The sequence below is a fragment of the Vulpes vulpes genome, chromosome 9 (assembly GCF_048418805.1).
Source record: "Vulpes vulpes isolate BD-2025 chromosome 9, VulVul3, whole genome shotgun sequence".
Taxonomy (NCBI): Eukaryota; Metazoa; Chordata; class Mammalia; order Carnivora; family Canidae; genus Vulpes; species Vulpes vulpes.
In genome coordinates, this window is record NC_132788.1 from 61238626 (window position 1) to 61259718 (window position 21093).

Consider the following 21093-nt stretch of genomic DNA (forward strand, 5'->3'; position numbering starts at 1 on the left):
TTCTAATTACTGTCATTTTATATAATGTTTTATCATGTGGAGGGATAAGTACCCTTCCCTCTTTTTTCTTTTTAAACGAAATTTCCTGGTTATTGTCTCACAGCTATTCTTTTAAGGAAACTTCACAATGTTGCCAAGTCTTCCACCACAACCCCCCTGTCCTTCCCCCACCCCAAATCCTGGGCCCTGTCATTTTACTGGCAAAGGGCTTCCTGCCATTGTAGGCACTGTTCATTCAGGGTCACTAAATAGTGTCCCATAAGGAGAAACAAAAAGAGCATTCTAAATCCTGGGAGAATGTTCCTCCCATGATCTCACCTGTACCCTAAGCAAGGTTGTCATCAGGAAAGGCCACCAAGCCCTACCCCTAGTCTCAGTTTAGGACTCAGTCACCCACCTTGGTTGTGCTGTGGTGGACCTTCCATCTGCCCCAGAAGAGGAAGAGAGGGATCTCTCTCTCTCCCAGACCTGGAGCTACCAGAATGCATGGCCCAGTTGTCTATAGTTCTAATTTTCTTCATGAAGAAACATTTATTCCTGTCTCCCTCTCCTGAACGAACTTTTTTATTTTTGTTGGGGGGGAGGGGTCACTTCTTGTTCTTTATTCAGAGTTTATTTAGCGGTTGTGTAATAGGTCCTTTGGGATACAGGAATTTCTTTCCCAGACCTTCAAACCACCCTGACTCCCCCTGCCCATCCCTGCTCTACTTAAGGGAGGCTGTCAGCTGGGTGCGCTGCAACGCACCTCCCACCCTAAACTCTCTCCATAGTATCTGAGATCCCATGAGAAGATGGGAGGAGTGCATTTCTTGAAGGCTTTGGGTCTTCCAGAGCCAAGCCCTATCAAACAACAGCAGAAAATCCCCAGGCCTTTTACAGGTTACAAAGCAAGCTGTCCAGATTGTGATGCAGAGATCCTACTCACCCTAGTAAAAGGAAGGGCATCCCAGGCCCTGGACATCACCTATCACCCCCTCCACCAAAAACAAGACCTTTGAGGCTGCTCTGGGACCTCCTCAGCCCCCTAAGTCTGTTTTGTAATGCCTGTGGTGCTCTCCCTCCGGACCTTTCCTCTTGGGGGTCGCCACACTCTGCTAACTCTTGTGTGCACATATTTTATAACAGAGTAGCGAGGAAATGGTGCCGCTCCAGCTTCCACAAGCTGCCCGGGCTCTGGGGGGCTCCGGGACAATCGGGGCTGGGAAGTGACTGTGCTCTTATTGTACACTCTTATTTCTCTGTATCTCTGGCTTGTGCTCTTTGTAATTAATGGGATTTGTCTGCCTTTTCAACACTATCCTGAGCAATAACAATAAATGCACACGTGGAAACGCAGACACGGTACACATCACAGGCCTTTTTCCGAAGGACAGCTGGGTCCCCGCCCTCTGCGGACTTGAACTCGGGAAAATGGAGTCCCTGGGAGGGAAAGGCACTTTGCCCAAGGGTGCACAGCTCAGTGGGTGGTCTCTCTCCTTCCACTGCGTCACACCTTTCAAACTTCCACCATTTAAGGGAGTAAGTTTAACCTGTCATGAGTCATTAACCTTCCATGAGGAACAGTGGACAGTCCCAGAGAGCAAGACTTTGGGGGAAGAGGCCTCAGGAGGAGAAGGAGGAGGAGGAAGAGATTTGGGGACAGAGGGTCTGGGAGGAAGGGGGAGCATATTGGGGAAAGCTAAGAATGGCCTGATGTGGGGGGTCTAGGGTCAACTGGAGGGAGCTGAAGGAAGATGGGGACAAAAGATGTAGGTGGCATCCCTTACTAGGGAGGGGGGAGGCAAAGGGGAGCCTGGCACCCTAAGAATCTGAACTTTGCAAACCTCTGCTGAGCATCAGCAGAAAACAAGAATGTGCCCAAACCAAGAGATGATCTCAACGTTGGTTCAAAGGTTGAGGGTTGCACATGTGCACCTTTCCCCATGGACACATACACACACACATAAACACACTAAAGACTAGCCCTTGTCAGGGAGAACTGATCTTCAGATCAAGCACCGTATAGGCCCATCTAACTTCCAAACAGTTTCACATCCCAGGATCCATTTACTCCCAACATATACCTTCAGCGTAGTATTATAATTTCCATTTAACAGACAAGGAGACAGCAGTTCAGAGAGATGAAGGGTATACCTGCCTAGAAAGAAACAATTCATGATCCTAGCCAGAAATGATGCCAGAATTAGCATCTATATTACATCTATATTACCTCTATATTATTACAGTGCCTTTCAGTCTCACCAGCAAATACCTTAATGAATAAGATACAATTGCATTGCTTGTCCCAAATCCCCAATCTTTCCAACTTCGACGCCCATCCCAGGGAGTTCCTTTAATACCAACTATGCCCCATGCAGTATATTCGTATTATATTAAAAATGTGACTGTCCCCATTTTCCACTCGAGCAAAGCAAGGGTCAGAGAGAACTGATGCACCCAGAGAATCGGTGGTGCAGCTACAGATCCAAGGCCAGGGCTTGTCCCTTGAAGAATAGGAGACCCAAAAGCCCCACCTCCGCTGCCCCTTGCTCCACTTTTAAGTGCTGTCCCCAACATCCCTGCAATATTTCTCCATCAGAGGGAAATAATCTTGAAAGCTGAGGTGAGGGTGAGAGGGTGGGCTGCTGTCTGGAGGCCCAGCTCTTAACTCGGAGACCCCACATCCTTGGTCCCCTCTCCAAAGCTCCTTGGTGGTCTAGGCCTATCACAGTCTCTGAGCCTTAACGTCTTCCTTCCAGCAGTGACCACCTCTAGCTAGGGATCTTCCACCCAGTGTCAAGAGAGAAACTGAGGACTGGTGACTTACTCAAAGAGAGCCTGAGCTCCACCCTAGGCCCCTGGACTCCTTAACACCAGGAAGGGTCCAGGCCTGCCCCACCAGGTGTGGCTGAGGGGAGCTCCCAGGCTCCATCAGCTTTAGAACATTCTCATTGTGCTAGTGGGAAGCCCGGGACCTAAGGGCTGGGGACACGGGGCTTTAGCTCCTGGGCTCTAGCTGCAGAAACCCAGCTGAGACCCCACCCTGCCTGGGGTTTCTACTTCACAGGACCCCAAGACTGCGGAAGGGGCAGTTTGGAGGCATTGGGTCCCGCAGTTTGGAGAGGGCACGGTGAAAGGGCTCAGCCTCCGGCAGCTGGCATTTCCTGGCCGTCTCTGCCCCTGGCCCCAGCTTTGGGTCCTGAGGTCCCAACAACAAGGAAGCACCAGGACCAGTCTACCCACTACCCAAAAAATTACTCCTCCTACAATGTCCCTCTTAAGGCCGGTGGCACCCAGCTCTGCAGGGAGGCGGGTGAAGCTGCAGTTACGAGGCCTTCCTCTCGTGCATACATCTCAGCAAAAGGGAGCGCCCGCTGGGAAGAGAAGACGGGTTAGAGCTCCCGACTCCAAGAGCCCCGGGATCAGAATCGCGCCGAAAACGGGAGCCCCTCCCCCTTTGGTCTCCCGCGTTCCGCACGCAGAAGGGGCGGGGCCTCGGGAGGGCGGGGCGCCGCCCCGGAACGTTTGTGCGAGCGGAAGCGCGTTGCTACCCGGAGGCTCCAGCGCCACGGCCCGCCGGCCCGCCCGGCGCCGGAAGTGAGCTGTTCGGGGGCGCCGCCGGGAGCTGCCACGTCCGAGGCCGGGAGCTGCCGCCGTCGCAGCCATGGTGAGTGTGGGGGCAGAGCACGGGGCCCTCTCCCGGGTTCCCTGACCGTGCCACGGGTAGAGCCGCGGCCTCGGCCGGTCAGCTCCCCCTCCGCCGCTTCGGGGCCTGCGGGGTTCTGGCCTCGCGTCTCGGAACCCTTCGGAGGGGGAGGCCGGAGGAGGCCGCGGAAGCTCCGGAAACTCCGCCGGCCGAGCCGCCCCCGCGCCTCTCGCTCCTTCTTTTCTTTCTCTTCCCCCCGACAATGGAAAACAAAACCCAGGACACCGGGGGAGCTTCCGCATCCTAAACCCTTAGGAAGTTCCCAGCGTTGCTCGGGATCTGCAGCCCGCTAAGGCCCCGCAGAGTAGGTGCTGCCCGAGATGGACGCGCTACCAGGGAAGCTCGAGGTTCCGAGAGGCGAACCTCTTCCACAGCCGCCTACGTGCCCGAGCTGGGACGCGAACCCCGTGACCACCCCCTTGTACCGCCCCCCACCTGCCCCAGCAGAGGTGTATGTGGACGGGAATGTAGGGCCCCGAAGTGTGACGGGCAGTTCAAGAACCTCATGTAAGGACGAGCTAAATTACTCTCTGGAGGTAGATTCGGGTTTTTACATCTCTAGTATCCGGTGTACAGTCATTCCTCGTTGACTCATTGAGTGAATGGATGATAACTGATAAATAAAAGCGCGTCCCTGGAGCCTGCGTGGGCAGGGGGTGGAGGGGTGCCGGGCTCAGGTAACCCGTGCTCAGGACAATGGGTGTGCCTGGGGTTTGAGGGAACCTTTGGGAACCAGAAGTCAGGACACTGGGTTTAGGTCTTGCCCTGAAACTGCGCATCTCTTTAGGCCCCTGATACTTCAGCCGCTGAGTAGAATCTATTATGCTCTGGGCGCCCCTGGTTGAGCGTCTGCCTTCAGCTCAGGTGGTGGTCCCGGGGTCCTGGGATCGAGTCCTGCATCCGGCTCCCTGCGTGAAGCCTGCTTCTCCCTCTGCCTGTGTCTCTGCCCCTCTCTGTCTCTCTCATGAATAGATAAGTAAAATCCTTAAAAAATAATAATAACAGTAATCTCTTAAGCTGATACTCAGCTCTCTCTAAATGAAATTTTAACTCTTCAACCAATTCTGAAGAGCTTAATTGTTTTAAGGGCACTGCCTCTTACTACTTAACAAGGATCAGACAATGTGAGGTGCTCAGGAGGGAGGACTTTTTTAGAAGGGAGCTTTTATTTTTTTATTTTTTTAATATTTTATTTTTATTTATTCATGAGAGACACAGAGAGAGGCAGAGAGAGAAGCAGGCTCCATGCAGGAGCCCAATGTGGGACTGGATCCCGGGACTCCAGGATCAGGCCCTGGGCCAAAGGCAGGTACTAAACCGCTGAGCCACCCAGGGATCCCCAAGAAGGGAGCTTTTAAAACACTTGTTCAGAAGTGTGGTTCACCAGTCCTGGCTGGTGGGTGAAAGTGGTTAAAAATCCCTGCTAGTTAGTGACCTGGTATGAAACTACCAGGAACCTTTTCTTCTTGACTCTCCTTAGCCCTCAGCCATTGACTTAGAGAATTTAGTGTAACAACTACTTACTGTGTGTTCTGGATAGGCAGCCTAGTGGAGTGGAAAGCTTTGTGAGCCGGGAATTAACAGGTCAGGCTGTTTTCCAGCTCCACTTTTAACAATCTCTGTGACTTTGGCAAGTGCTCCCTCTTCTCTAGCCTCCTTCAGTTCCTTAGTTATCAGACGGCTTCAGTTAATTCTGACCTTTGTCCTTCCTGGTGCATATGTGAAAGCCCTTTGTAACCTAGACTGCTTGGCAAGAGTAGGAGACACTTCTCTTTTATCTTTCTTACTTGCTTTTGCAGACCTTGGAGGTCCCCTTATTAGGGAGTCTCGAATTTGATGAGAGAACCTGTGCTTACTTGATGTGTACCTTTTGAACTGCTTGGCAACTGTCTCCTCCAGTGTCCACTTTTCTGAAAAGTCAAATCAGACTTTATACTTGTAGGGCTTCTGCTGGAAAAAGATGAAATGGGGATCGTGGTAAGGAATACCAGTTCCAAACTGAAACCTCCCTTTTAGCCCTTTTCTATCCCAGGAGTTTATTTTTTTTTTTAATATTTTTTTAATTTTTATTTACTTATGATAGTCACAGAGAGATAGAGAGAGGCAGAGACACAGGCAGAGGGAGAAGCAGGCTCCATGCACCGGGAGCCTGACGTGGGATTCGATCCCGGGTCTCCAGGATCGCGCCCTGGGCCAAAGGCAGGTGCCAAACCGCTGCACCACCCAGGGATCCCTATCCCAGGAGTTTAAAGAGTAAAACTGTCTGGTTTTGTTCTCAAGCAGTCAGCAAGCAGTCACTGAGTTCCTTCTGGTTGCAGAACACTGTGCTGGTAATTTGAAAAGATTCAGAACTGTAGGTGACACAGACCCTGCGTCTGTTTTCAGAAAAGAAAGAGTGTGAACTGTTGTGCTCTCAGTGCTTCAGATATTCAGAGGAGTTCAGCAAGTTGGAGAATCTGGGAACCTTCAAAACGGGCATAATTTGAGCTGGACCTTAAAGAGGAGTGAGAGGGTGAAGACCATGCAGCTGTGTTCCAGCTCCCTAAGTTGTTCAACCCTGGATCCCAGTGGGTGACAGCCTAGAACCTGTCATAAGTGGTGGACCAGGAAGCTGTCTGCCTTGAATTGGTTCTCCAAGGCTTAGGTATTAACTGTTCTGCCCAAACTGCCTGTAAATCAGAAGCTCTGTCATCCAGAAAAGGAACAACAGCCATAGATCCTCCAGCATCCTCCTTCACCCTCAGAGGTAGCCAAGACTGCTTGCCATTCTCCCCTCTCTGTTCATGTTATTGCCTCTGCTTGGACTGTACGTTTTCCCCCTGAGCCACCTGGTAAAGTCCTCATCATCTAAGTCCCAATTCATGTCTGCCACCACCAGTTCCTCAGGCTTACACGTAAACTGCTGTTAAAGTACCTATCTTTCCATGTTAGCATTACTTATGAGATTTTCAGGGGCAAGAAATATTTATTTGTGTCTGTATCTCCAGTCACTGACACGGTGCTTGGCAAAAAGAAGATACTTAAAGTAAATGTGTAATGAGTGAGCGAACAAATGCAGTCAAGAACTTTAGAAATGACTGGTACGTTTAATAAGGTGATTGCGTTCTAACTGCCCTCTGTTCTTTTACCAACTATATCTTTGGTTCTAGGTGTCAGTAATTAACACTGTGGACACCTCCCATGAGGATATGATTGTAAGTATTCCTTTAGCCTTCTCTCACATGTGGGCATTTCAGTGCGGGGGAAGCTTTTCTGTTGATCATTCATGTATCTGGTGTGGCGTGGCACCCTGTAATCAAACTGTAGCCTTAGTATATGGTCAGTCTCCCAGCCCTGCCTCCCTGGTTGCCAGTACTGGGCATTCTGGTCACTCTGGTGGGAGAAACCTAGGAAGAGTTTATAGCTCAAGGCCCTCGGTCTTCAGGCCAGCAAGGTAACCTGCTCTGGGATGGAGGCTGAGCCGGTGTGAAAGTTTAACAATAATCTTCCCACCTGCCTTCCTCATGCTGCGAGTGCTTAGCTCCACTGGAAAGGGGGCTGAAAGAAGAGAATGGGAAGGTAACTCAGTATAAAGGCAGAGAGCAGGCACAGTGAAAGCCCAGAGCACAGCCAGGTAGGACCACCACACACAGTAGGCCGGGCAAAGCCCTTTGAACCAGAAGTCATTAACTCAGGGCGTTTTCTGAGAGGCAAACGCAGAGCTCAGTATCAGAGGGCAGAGTGGTGGGAGAAGGTCCAGAGGGTAAAGTCCCCAGAAGCAAAGATGCAGACTGCTTCATGCAGGGCCACGCAGTCCAGGCAGCCTTTGAGTAAGACCCTGGTCAGTCAGCTTACAGTGTTTCATCTCAGGGCTCCTGCCCACCAACAGTTGCTTTTTGTCTCCTGAGAGGCTGCCTGGTCTCACAGTTGTATATGTTTCCTGGATGCAGTCTAACCATACCTCTTTGGAGCCCTGGGTTCTGGGGCTGAGCTGAACCTCTGGATGTCTTCCCCAGTAGCCCATAGCGCCTCAGAACAGGGTGGGGCCTGAGGAAGGAAGAAGAAAAGGGAGGCTAGATAGCCAGTGTTTTGTCTCCCATACCCACCCTACAGAATAGGGTTGGAAACGACTTCCCCTGTGTATGTAAAGAGTCTGAAGGCAGCTAGGTATGGTTTTTCTGGTCCCTTTCAGAATGACATTGCCGGTCAGAGAAATGAGAATGTAGAGATGCTAGCTTGTTGCCTGATAGTGATGCTCCTTTGAGATTAGATTAATATCTGGTAAACTCTGATCCAAACTAGACTCTGTCCTGGTGACTGTCCTACCCTACCCCACCCTCATCCGCCCAGCCTGCAGGCTTCCCAAGCTATCCTCCCTTTGCAGCACGATGCCCAGATGGACTACTATGGCACCCGCCTGGCAACCTGCTCCTCAGACAGGTCCGTCAAAATCTTCGATGTGCGAAATGGAGGACAGATCCTCATTGCCGACCTCAGAGGGTAAGTGCAGCCAAGTCTGGGTGAGGTCTCAGAATGGCTGAGCTTCTCAGGCATGGCGGGAAAAGCTGAGGACCCAGATCAAAGAAGCCCCACAGTGCAGTTAGCAGAGAAGATACCTAGATCCCAGCTAGGCAGCCGTTCTCAACAGACATTCCAGGCTGATGGATCCAGGATGAATCTCAACTTTGCCATCCAAAAACCTACCAGAAGACCTTGGGTAAGAGTCCACAGCATGCCTTCAGTAGCTGCTGTTACTTTTAAAAGTGGAAAGAACATTTTTTTAAATTTAGCCAAATGATCTAAAGTACCACTCAAAGGCAATAATGTTTATGTAAGAATGCATTAGTAATTATGTAAGTTCTATAATCTTACCTATTTGCCTGCCCATAGCAGATATTCAGTGAATATTTACAAATGTTTGATTTCCCCTCTCCCTACTAAGATTCTTGAGATCCTGGCTCATTTTTATGGCTACATCCCTACTACTATCCCTCAGTCCACTACATTTCAAATAAATGGGAATTCTTAACCTGAGTTCCACAGATCTCCAACGGTTTTGTGGATAGAATTCAGGGACTGGTGAACTGGGGCTGAGATAAAAAAAAGAAAAAAATCACATCTTTATTGTCAGTGACTCATATTTAGCATTTCCTTCAATGATGGATTTAGGCTAGAAACCACAGCAGTATTCAGAACACCTGTAACTTTGTTACCAGTAGAAGACACAGATATCTTTATAGCACATTCCAGTTACAGCTGTCTCAAAGTAGCATTTAGGCTCATCACTACTTTGAGATGAGAGTGGTTATTAGACCTCCCACTCGAGTTTGTTAATGTGCTATCAAAGAAGTACATGTATCACGATGTTATAAATCCTTCTTCAACATTTCACTAACTGTATTTCATTTCATTGGATTTCCTTTATAAGTCTAGCTCTGTGTATTGTATCCATTATTCTGAGAAGGGACCAAAGCCTTCAGCAGACTGCACAGGAGAAATTAACCTTGATGAATAGGAGTTCAGTACACATTTGGTAACTGAATTAAAGAAGGCATAACTAAGTAATCATCTGGGGAGACGGAGTCCCTCTCTTCTTGAGTCAAAAACTGAGTGACTAAGGGGTCAGATGCTACTTGTGTAGCAGGAGCAGCCCCAGGCTGTGCAGAGAGCTACCTGGCACCGGCACTGGCAGAGGCGATCGCATCTGCTGTTACTTGGCCCTTTCTTCTGCCGTCTTTTTCTCATGCTTAAATGATGTACGATATTAGAGGGATAAAAAAGATTCACACCTCCTCCCTTTTTTTTGCCTCAGTTGAACTGCTAGTTATAGGACATTTGTATCTCTTCCGAGTTTCCTTGGCAGCTACTTTGTGGGGCCTGGAAATTGTCCCAGCCAGAAAGAGGAGGACACATTGAGTGTCTGCAGCCCTGGGGTAGAGGAGTGAACAATGAACAGCAATAGCAGCTGACAGGCATGAGTGGTTTTTCCTTTTCTTGTGCCCAGCATTGTTCAAGCTTTTTACATGAGTTATCACACATATTTCCCCCTCATGAGCACACTGTGAAAGAAGTCTTGCTGGTATCTCCATTGGGAGACTAAGCCACAGAAAAGACATAACCCTTACCTAAAGTCAAGCAGCTAGTGAATGGGGAGTGGGGGTGGAAAAGCCTGGGCCATCACCTCTCTGCCGTGTCACTTCTTGTGTGCTGCGTGCCCACCCTTCCCTGCACCTCAGAGACAGCCCCAGTACAGAGCCCAGCACCAGGTATGTGCTCAGATATTACTGACCAGGTGAATGCATAAAGATCAGAAGAACAATTTACTCTACAAACACTTCTGAGCAATTATAGGTACAAACCCTGGATTGATTGGTGCACAAATGAATAGGCTGAGAGGCTTCTGATGATGGCAGATGTAGGTGGTACTGGCTACACTGTGGGACAAGGGAGGGTTATGGCAGGTCAGGATAGAGAAGCTGAATTAAAGTCCTGACTTACTTTCAAAGCCCCTGGGCCTCAGGACCTTTACTGCCCAACAAAGGTCCCTTTTGGCAGTGACATCCTATAACTCTCCGTTACAAAATTCTTAGGCAACTCTGTCCTGAGATACTGTATCTGCCTACCAAGAAAGCCATTCAGTTCAGTCCAGAGTAGTGGCTAGGAGAGTACCACAGGTTCCTGTGACCCATCTGAGCAGCCTCTGACCCTGTCTGTCCCTTTGTAGTCACGAGGGTCCTGTGTGGCAAGTGGCCTGGGCCCACCCCATGTATGGCAACATCCTGGCATCCTGCTCCTATGACCGGAAAGTCATTATCTGGAAGGAGGAAAATGGCACCTGGGAGAAGACACACGAGCACACAGGACATGACTCCTCAGGTACAGTGAGTGTAGTGGGAGCAGGTGGGTGGGGCCTTGCATTCCTTTCCGTTGTGATGCTCCTCCTTTGTCCCTTGGGTTTGGTTGGCTTTTCTGCTGTCTACAGCAGAGGTAAGGCCCTAGGACCTAAAGACAATTTCAAGCGAAATAAGAAAAGGAAAAAACAGTAAGTTTTTTAAAAAATTTATTCATTTAAAGTACTGGCCTTTATTCTCAGATTACTTCCTGTCTGCTTTTATTCCCCTGGTTTTATTCATTTATTTTTATCAACATACAGTGTTACATTGGTTTCAAGTGTATATTATACTGACTCGATATTTCTGTCCATTACGCTCATCACAGTAAGTGTACTCTTAATCCCCTTTATCTATTTCACCCCATCTTGCTTTTTGTTAAAGTAGACGGTAGTTTATGAAATTATTATATTCATGGACGATGAGCTTTTTTTTATTATTATTATTTTTTTTTTTTGATGATGAGCTTTTTAAGTCTCCTTAATTGACAAAATTAAAACTTCCTCCTAGTGATCCCTGCAATTTTATTTTTCAAATTTAGTAAAATGATAAACCTGGGAAACAAAGTCTGCTAACTATGGCTCTCTCCTTCCTGCAGTAAACTCTGTGTGCTGGGCCCCCCATGACTACGGCCTAATACTGGCCTGTGGGAGCTCAGATGGGGCCATCTCCCTGCTGACATACACCGGAGAGGGCCAGTGGGAAGTAAAGAAGATCAACAATGCTCATACTGTAAGTCTAGACCTTGCCTGTACATGGAGTGTGCTTTTGTTGCCTTGCTATGTGTCTCCTGGAGACTCTTGAGAGAGTGGCAGGAGTAGCATCACTGCTGTGCGGGGGGCTGGGGAGGGAATGATGCTCAGACGTGCTTGGTGGGTCAGTTTTGAGCCTCTTTAGCTCTGAAGCCAGACAGAGGCTGCATGCAGGGAGGCCAGGCTGTACCAGCCTCATTCGGCCCAGGGCAGGGGTTGGCACAGGTTCCTTTTAGCAAGCTCCCAAACCAGGCAGGGCCAGGACCTTGGCAAGGTGGCAGCAGTAGCCTGTCTACCTGCTGCCTTTGCTATGGACACCTCAAGTTGACATGTTTACAGTGGTCATTGGGACCCCCAGAACTGAGTAGTGTTATAAAGAACATCCTAGGAATTCAGTTCCTTGCACTTCAGTCATTAGATATTATGGCTAAAATAGTCCAGAAAGCACTGTAGACAGTAAAGAATCTCTCACAGTACTTAACCCTTACTGTGTGTCATGTATTCCTTACAAGTGTCTGTAAATGAAAGAAGAAGCTACCAAGTTTATAGGCATGCAAGTAAGCCATTCTGTTCCCATTTTATGGCAAGACAGATGAGGGTCAGAAAAAGTAAATGATTTAGAGAAGGTCCTGTGCCAGAGTTAGAACCCAGATTCTGTATACCTTCTCACTATACAACAGTTCCAGCTTTGGTGGCCCCAAACATTTCTGAAATCTACCCAGATGGAAACCTAGTAGCTCCCAAGCTTGATGCTGTACTTGGGTACTTCTCAAATTCAGGGGATCCATAGTCTGTCCAGCCCCTAGAACCTCCAAGAGCCTGTCTCAGAGTCTTTACTTAAGGTACTCAGATTCCCATCTGCTGACTTACTTGGAAAAATGAGTAGGCTGAGAGACTTCTGAGAACATGGTACGGAGTGGCATCACAGCTTTTCAGTCTTTTCTCATCTCTGTAAAAACCCAACAGAGCAGCTAGAGAGCACAACCAAAACTTCACGAGCATTTACAATAAAACTAGGTAACAAGATATTTCCACAAACTCCAAAATAGAAGCAGAGAGGAATAAACCAACAACCACAAAACTGCATGGTATTGGTTATCTGAACAGGAAGAAGCAATAAGGTGCCTTCTAACAGACCTGAGAAGGAGAGTATTGCCGAAATAGCCAGCAGGGAGGGGATCCCTGGGTGGCTCAGCGGTTGGGCGCCGCCTTTGGCCTAGAGCGTGATTCTGGAGTCCCGGAATCGAGTCCCATATCGGGCTCCCTATGTGGAGCCTGCTTCTCCCCTCTGCCTGTGTCTCTGCCTCTCTCTGTGTGTCTCTCATGAATAAACAAATAAAATCTTTAAAAAAAAAAAAAAAAAAAAAGCAGTAGGAGAAGTTTTAGGATTTCTTTTGCTTCGGGATCCCTGGGTGGCGCAGTGGTTTGGCGCTTGCCTTTGGCCCGGGGCGCGATCCTGGAGACCCGGGATCGAATCCCACATCGGGCTCCCGGTGCATGGAGCCTGTTTCTCCCTCTCCCTCTGCCTATGTCTCTGCCTCTCTCTCTCTCTCTCTGTGACTATCATAAATAAATAAAAATTAAAAAAAAAAAAAAAAAAAAGGATTTCTTTTGCTTTTAACTATTTTTTAAAACTAATATACCATTGACTTATAAAATTCACCCTTTATAAAGTATATATTTCTGTAAGTTTTAGTCACATTCACAAAGTGTGCAACTATCACTGCTAATTTTCTGAACTTTTTCCTCCCCCCCAAAATAATGCTCATTAGCAGTCACTCTCCACCCTGCCTCCTACCTAGGCAGCCGCTAACTTACTTTCTGTCTGTATGGATTGGCCTATTGGCAATGTTTCCTCGGAGTGGTATCCTACAACACAGATATACCTCAGAGCTGTGGTGGGTTTGGTTCCAGACTATTGCAATAAAGGGAGTCAGGAATCTGGTTTCCCAGTGCATATAAAAGTTATATTTACACTGTCTTACAAGTCTCTTAAGTATGCAGTTATAGCATTGAGTCTTAAAAACATACCTTAATTAAAATTTATTCTGTTGCCGAAAGATGCTTAGCATTATCAGAGTTGTCATCGAGTTGTAATATTTTTTTGCTACTGGAGGGTTTTGCCTCAGTGCTAATGGCTGCTGACTGATAAGACCACATTGAAGTTTCCTGCATCAGTTGACTCTTCCTTTCACAAATGATTTCTCTGTAGCATGCAATGCTGTTTGATATCATTTTACCTGCACTAGAACTTTCAGAATTGTAGTCAATCCTCTCAAATCCTTCTGCTGCTTTATCAGCTAAATGTATGGAATATTGTAAATCCTTTGTTGTCATTTCACCAGTCTTCACAGCATCTTCAGGAGTAGATTCCATCCCAAGAAACTTTTTTTTTTTTCTTAAGATTTTATTTATTTATTCATGAGAGAGGCAGAGACATAGGCAGAGAGAGAAGCAGGCTCCATGCAGGGAGTCCAGTGTGGGACTCGATCCTGTGACTTCAGGATCAGGCCCCGAGCCAAAGGCAGACGCTTAACCACTGAGCTACCCAGGTGCCCCAAGAAACCTACTTTCTTTGCTCATCTATAAGAAGCAGTTCCTCATCTTGTTAAAGTTTGATCATGAGATTACAGCAATTTAGTCACGTCTTCAGTCTCCACTTCTTATTCTGGTTGCTTTTGCACCACATCTGCAGTTATGTCTCCCCTGAAGTCTTGAACAGTCATCCATGAGGGTGGGAATCAATTTCTTATAAACTCCTATTCGTGCTTATATTTTGACCTCTTCCCATGAATCACAAATGTTGTTAATGGCGTCTAGATTGGTGAATCCTCTCCACAAGGTTTTCACTTTGCCCAGATCCAAAGGAATCACAATGGCAGTTATAACCATATTATAATAACTATTAAATTATAAGTCTCGAAGGTAGAAACTCCTCCTTAATCCTTGAAAATTGCTGAATGGATATTGTGTTAGCAGGCATAAAAATGACAATGTCATTGTATGTCTCCCGTCAGGGCTGTTGGGTGACCAGATGTATTTTCAGTGAGCAGTTAACATTTTAAAGGAGTCTTTGAGCAGGAAGTCTCAACAGTGGGCTTAAAATATTCAGTAAACCACATTGTAAACAGATGTGCTGTCATCCAGGCTTTGTTCTTCCATTTAAAGATGACAAGCAGAGGAGATTTAGCATGATTTTTAAGGGTCCTGGGATTATCTGGATGGCAGATGGCTTCAACTTCAAGTCACCAGCTGCATTATCCCCTAACAAGAAAGTCAGCCTGTCCATGGAAGCTCTGAAGCCAGGCAAATCCTAGGTGACATCTTCCAGTAGAAGACCATTTCATCTGCATTGAAAATCTGCTACGTAGTGTAACCACCTTCATTAATGATCTCAGGTAGATCTTCTGGATGACTTGCTACAGCTTCTCTATCAGCACTTGCTGCTTCACCTTGCTCTTTTATGTAATAGAGCGTTTCTTTCCTTACACCTCATGAACTACCTCTGCTAGCTTCAGATATCTCTTAGCGGAACTTGCTCATCTCTCTCCTTCAAAGAAATGAAGAAAGTTAAGGCCTTGCCTCCATTAGGCTCTGGCTAAGGGAATGTTGTGGCTGGTGTGATCTTCTCTCCAGACCACTAAAACCTTCTCCATATCAGCCATGAGGTTGTGTTGCTTTCTTTCTTGTGTGTTCATTGGAATAGCACTTTTAATTTACTTCAAGAATTTTTCCTTTGCTTTCACAACTTGGCTGTTCAGTGCAAGAGGCCTAGCTTTTTTGGTCTGTCTCAGCTTTTGACATGCCTTCCTCACTAAGATGATTTATTTCTGGCTTTTGATTTAGAAAGACATGAGACTCTTCCTTTTACTTGAACACTTAGAGGCCATTGTATGGTTATTAATTGGCCTAATTTCAGTATTGTTGTCCTTCAGGGGGTAGGGAGACACAAGGAGAGGGCAGTTGATGGGATAACAGCCAGTCAGTGGAGCAGTCAGAACACATACAACATCAGATAAGCTTGCCATTTTATATGGATGTAATTCATGGCGCCCCAAAACAACTGCAGTAGTAACATCAAAGATTGCTGATCACAGATCACTGTAATGAATAAGCTTGAAATAGTGTGAGAATTACCAGAATGTGAACAGAGACACAAAATTGACAAATGTTGGAGAAATGGCACCAGTAGACTTGACACGAAGTTGCCACACACCTTCAATTTGTAAAAAAAAAAAAAAAAAAAAAAAAAAATACAGTAACAGTGAAGCTCAGTAAAGTGAAGCACAATTGAATGAAGTATGCCTATATGTGGCCTTTTGTGACTGGCTTCTTAACATGTTTTCAAGGTTCATGTCATGGTGTGTATCAGCGCTTTATACCTTTTACTGGCTTTTTGATATTCTGGCATGTGAATTTAGATATTTTGTTGAGTCACTTATTGGTTAATAGACTTCTACAGCCATTATGCATAATGCTGCTATGAACGTTCATGTCTAAGTTTTTTTGTGAGCATATGTTTTTAATTTTCTTGGGTATAGGGGATCCCTGGGTGGCGCAGTGGTTTGGCGCCTGCCTTTGGCCCAGGGCGCGATCCTGGAGACCCAGGATTGAATCCCACGTCGGGCTCCCGGTGCATGGAGCCTGCTTCTCCCTCTGCCTGTGCCTCTGCCTCTCTCTCTCTGTGTGACTATCATAAATAAATAAAAATTAAAAAAAAAAAAAGTTAAACAGAGACTTTCCATCTGACTTAGTAATTCTACTCCTAGGTATATACCCAAGGAAATTTTTTTTTAATTTTTATTTATTTATGATAGTCACAGAGAGAGAGAGAGAGAGAGAGAGAGGCAGAGACACAGGCAGAGGGAGAAGCAGGCTCCATGCACCGGGAGCCCAACGTGGGATTCGATCCTGGGTCTCCAGGATCGCGCCCTGGGCCAAAGGCAGGCGCAAAACCACTGCGCCACCCAGGGATCCCTCTGTTTAACTTTTTTGGGATATTGCTAAACTGCTTTCCAAGTTAATTGTACCATTTTACATGGTTTCCAGCATCCTTGCCAACTCTTGTTGTCATGGTTAGGTTTGGGTTTGGCTTTTGTTGTTGTTGTTGTTGTTATAGCCATCCAAGTGGGTGTGAAGTGGTACCTCGTTGTGGCTTCAATATGAATTTCTCCAACAACTAATATTGGGCACATTTTTACATGCTTACTGGCTATCTGTATTATCTTCGGAGAACTGACCAGGAGGGGTTTTGTACCATATTATATCAGGTGGGTGCAGGCCACCCACCCTCAGAAAGACTAAAGGGGCTTGTAGAAATCTGACCTTTATAACCCATCAGGGCTTGCTTCTGTAACAAAGTTTTTTGCTTCTCCTCACAAAGTTCTCTTGTAAGGAGGAGAAACTGCTGGGAGTGAAATCAAAATTGAGCAGGAGACACAGAAAAAGGAAAGAATATAGACCAAAGTCAGGGAAGGGAACAGATCCAAGAAATTCTGAAAGCAAGTTGTCACATTTGTCAACACATACATTAACAAAAACAGACTTCTCAACTTGAAAGGCTTTCTTGAATCACACTTTGTCAGAAAAGCTAATTTCACATAAAAGTAACAAAAGTATTTGAGGTGAAATCACAAAGTTTGACTCACAAAAAAGGAAAAATATATACAAAGTGGTTTGTAGGCTAGTAGGCAGCATGTTACTTCAGATGTTTCTAATTTGAGAGTACATGCAAGTTAGCAGACTATAAAGGGTTTTGAGTATAATATATGAGTAATTTACACTTTTCTGAATGTACATAATACACGTAAGGAATTTATAGGAACATTAGCCTTGATTATCCTGAGTATTCTGAATGTTTTAAAGATGTTTCTTATGAAAGGATCCCTGGGTGGCGCAGCGGTTTGGCGCCTGCCTTTGGCCCAGGGCGCGATCCTGGAGACCCGGGATCGAATCCCACGTCGGGCTCCCGGTGCATGGAGCCTGCTTCTCCCTCTGCCTGTGTCTCTGCCTCTCTCTCTCTCTCTCTGTGACTATCATAAATAAATAAAAATTAAAAAAAAAATAAAAAATAAAGATGTTTCTTATGAAAAAAAAAAAAGGTTTCCATGAGGCAGGTGGGAGGATGGGTGAATTAGGCAATGAGAATTAAGAAGTGCATGTGCCATGACAAGCACCAGGTGTTGTATGGAAGTGTTGAACTGCTCTGTTGTACACCTGAAACTAATATAATACTGTGTTAACTAACAAAATTCAAACTTAGGGGATCCCTGGTGGCTCAGCGGTTTAGTGCCTGCCTTCGGCCCAGGGTATGATCCTGAAGTCCTGGGATCGAGTCCCACATCAGGCTTCCTGCATGGAGCCTGCTTCTCTCTCTGCCTGTGTCTCTGCCTCTCTCTATGTGTGTGTCTCTCATGAATAAATAAATAAAACCTTTAAAAGAAAATTAAAACTTAAAGGGCACCTGCATGGCTCAGTGGCTGAGTGTCTGCCTTTGGCTCATTCAGATCATGATCCTGGGGTCCTGGGATCAAGTCCTACATCCCCAAGGGGACCCTGCTTCTCCCTCTGCCTATGTCTCTGCCTCTCTCTGTGTGTCTCTCATGAATAAATAAATAAAATCTCTTTAAAAAATAAAAACTTAGAAAAAATAAGATGCAGAATAACATCCTGATAAGTGACGAAAGAGAGACATGGCCACAAAACAGAAACAATCGTCACCCACTGTTTCAAATAAAGCTAAGAAACATTTTTTAAATATTATAAAATGTGAAAAAATATCAGTCAAGATGAGAAAAACTGAATTAAGATTTTATTATTAAAATTATTACATATAATCAGAATCACCAGCAAAAAAAAAAAAGACATAATTTTAATAAAATTACTAGCCTTTAAACAAACAAAATCCTTTGGCCATCTAGAGAAAAAAAGCCATGTGACTTATAAGGGAAACAAAATTAGACTTTCATCAGACTTTTCAACAGCAATGATCCATGCATAGAATAGATTCATAATACTCAAGGAAAACACGTGGGCCAGGAATTTATAACCAGCAAAACTGACTTTCGAGTTCACACAAAAGTTTTTTTGTTTTTTTCATAGTAGCTTTGAAGGCCAAAAACTGGAAGTAATCTATATATGTATCAGTAGGTGAATGAATCAAACTGTGCAAATGCTCTTAGCAATGAAAAGAAATGACTATTGTACTGATACATTAAGAATGAATTTTAAAATATTTATGCAGAGTGAAAAAATCAGACAAAATGTACATATTATGAATTCCACGGATCTAAAATTCTAGGAAAAGTGAACTAAAGTGACATCAGATCAGCTAAGTTTGGGGTGTAAAGCAAAGCCAGGGGAGAGGAGTCAGGAAAGAGACCAGAGGAAACTTTCAAGAGTGATGGATATGTTTATTTTTTGTTAGATTTTCAGTAAAATAGTTTATCATTTTTTTTATTGAGGTATAACTGACATACATTTATTTCATATATACAACATAATGGTTCAATATTTGCATACACTGCATAATGATCACCACAAGAAGTCTAGTTAACGTGTGTCACTGTGTATAGTTACACAAAAAAACTGGTCTCTTGTGCTAAGAAGTGCTGTCCTAGCAACTTTCAGGTAGGCAATACAGTATTAACTATAGTCACCAAGGTGTATGTTACATCCCTGTGACTTATTTTATACCTAGAGGTATCTTTTGACTCCCTTTTACACAATTACCCCTCTCCTAAACCCCCACATTATTTGTATCTATGAGCATAGAGTTTTTCAAACTGTTAGTCCTTTTTTTTCCTTTTCTTTTAAGATTCCACATATAAGTGGTATTTGTCTTTTTCTGACTTATTTCATTTAGCATAATGCCCTCAAGATCCATCCATGTTATTGCAGATGACACAATTTCATTTTTTATGGTTGAATAATATTCCATTGTGTGTGTGTGTATGTGTGTGTGTGTATACACACACACACACACACACACACACTACATTTCTTCTTTCATTCATCCATCGATGGTTACTTAGGTTGCTTCCATGTCCTAGCTATTGTAAATAATGTGCAGGGAGCAAGGGAGTGCAGATATCTTACTGAATTAATGTTTTTGTTTTCTTTGGATAAATACACAAAGGTGGAATTGCTGGATCATACAGTATTTTTATTCTTAATTTTTTGAAGAACCTTCCTACTGTTTTCCATAATGGTTATACCAGTTCATGCTCCCACCAACAGTTCATGAGGGTTCTCTTTTTTTCCACATACTCAGCAACACTCGTTATCTTGTCTTTTTGATACTGTCATTCTGACTGATGTGAGGTGATATTTCATTGTGGTTTTGATTTGCATTTGATTAGTGATGCTTGAGCATACTTTTCATGTCTCTGTTCATCATCATCAGTATATCTTTGGAAAATGTATTTTCAGGTCCTTTGCCCATTTTTAATCAGATTATTTATTTGGGGGTTGAGCTGCAGTTCTTCAGGGTAATGTTGGCAATAAACTTGGAAGAATTCATTCCTTTTTTAGTTTTGGAATAGTTTGAGAAGGCAGATACTCATTCTTTAAATGTTTGGTAGAGAGTCACTGGACTGAATCAGTGGAGCATGCAACTCCTGATCTCAGAGTTGTGAGTTTGAGCCCCACATTGGGTATAGAGATTACTTAAAATCTTTTTTAAAATAAATTTTAAAATAAATGTATGATAGACTTCACCTGTGAAGCCATTTAGTCCTGGACTTTTGTTGGAAGTCTTTTGATTACAATTCAATTTTTTTTCTGCCTTTTCTTTTTCCCCCAATTTCATTACTAGTAATCAGTCTGTTCAGATTTTTTTCTCCTTCATTCAGTCTTGGAACGTTGTATGTTTCTAGGAATTATTCATTTCTAGGTGGCTCAATTTGTTGTCATGTAACTTGTCATAGTAATCTCGTAATCCTGTATATTTCTGTGGTGTTAAGTTGTAATTTCTCCTTTTTCATTTCTCATTTTTTTTAATTTTTTTTTTTAATTTTTTTTCATTTCTCATTTTATTTGAGTCCTAGCTTGAGTCTGGCTGATTTACCAATTTTTTTAATCTTTTGGAAGAAACCACTGTTTCACTGATCTTTTCTGTTGTTTTCATCTCTATTTTATTTCCTTTCTGATCTGTATTACTTCCTTCTACTACTTTTGGGCTTGTTTTGTTCTTCTAGTTCCTTTAGGTGAAAGGTTAGATTAAGATTTTTCTTCTTTCTCACAGTAGACTATCACAATCAATTCTCCTCTTAGAATTCGTTTTGCTGCATCTCAAAGATTGTGAACCTTTATGTTTCCATTTTCACTTTTCTCTTTATTCATTTGATTTTTTCATTGATCTGTTGGTTGTTTAGTAGCATGTTGTTTAGTTTCCATGTGTTTATATTTATTCATTTTTTTAAATTAATCCCTTTATCATTATGTAATGCCCTTTTTTGTCTCTTGTTGCAGTCTTTGTTTTAAAGTCTGTTCTCAGGGCGCCTGGGTGGCTCAGCCATTTAAGCATCCAACCCTTGATCAGCTTGAGATCTGTTCTGACCTGAGCATTGCTACTCCAGCTTTTTTTTCCCCCTCCATTTGCATGGAATATCTTCTTCCAGTTCTTTCAGTTTGCCCTTATGTGTCATTAGGTGTGAAGGTAGCATTAGGTGTGAAGGTAAAAGAGGTAGCCACCTCTTTTAGGTGGCAGGTAAATGGGTCTTGTTTTTTCATCCATTCACCCTTTGTCTTTTGATTGGAGCATTTAGACCATTTACATTTAAAGTAA

At 44.6% G+C, this 21093-nt stretch overlaps 1 protein-coding gene across 2 annotated transcripts in view; it reads left to right on the plus strand.

Moving 5' to 3' along the window:
- Nucleotides 1-3476: 3476 nt before the first annotated feature.
- The window catches only part of SEC13 (SEC13 homolog, nuclear pore and COPII coat complex component), a 32802-nt gene continuing 15185 nt past the window's right edge, over nucleotides 3477-21093 (plus strand). Inside the window, exons 1-5 of one of the 2 annotated variants that reach the window (XM_026016864.2) lie at nucleotides 3477-3646; nucleotides 6835-6879; nucleotides 8049-8164; nucleotides 10389-10540; nucleotides 11153-11286. In XM_026016864.2, the coding sequence (XP_025872649.1) occupies nucleotides 3644-3646; nucleotides 6835-6879; nucleotides 8049-8164; nucleotides 10389-10540; nucleotides 11153-11286 (450 nt within the window). In that variant the 5' untranslated portion in view covers nucleotides 3477-3643. Of the gene's footprint in view, nucleotides 4193-6834; nucleotides 6880-8048; nucleotides 8165-10388; nucleotides 10541-11152; nucleotides 11287-21093 lie in introns of both variants that reach the window. The other variant, XM_072720347.1, reaches the window with a different exon arrangement.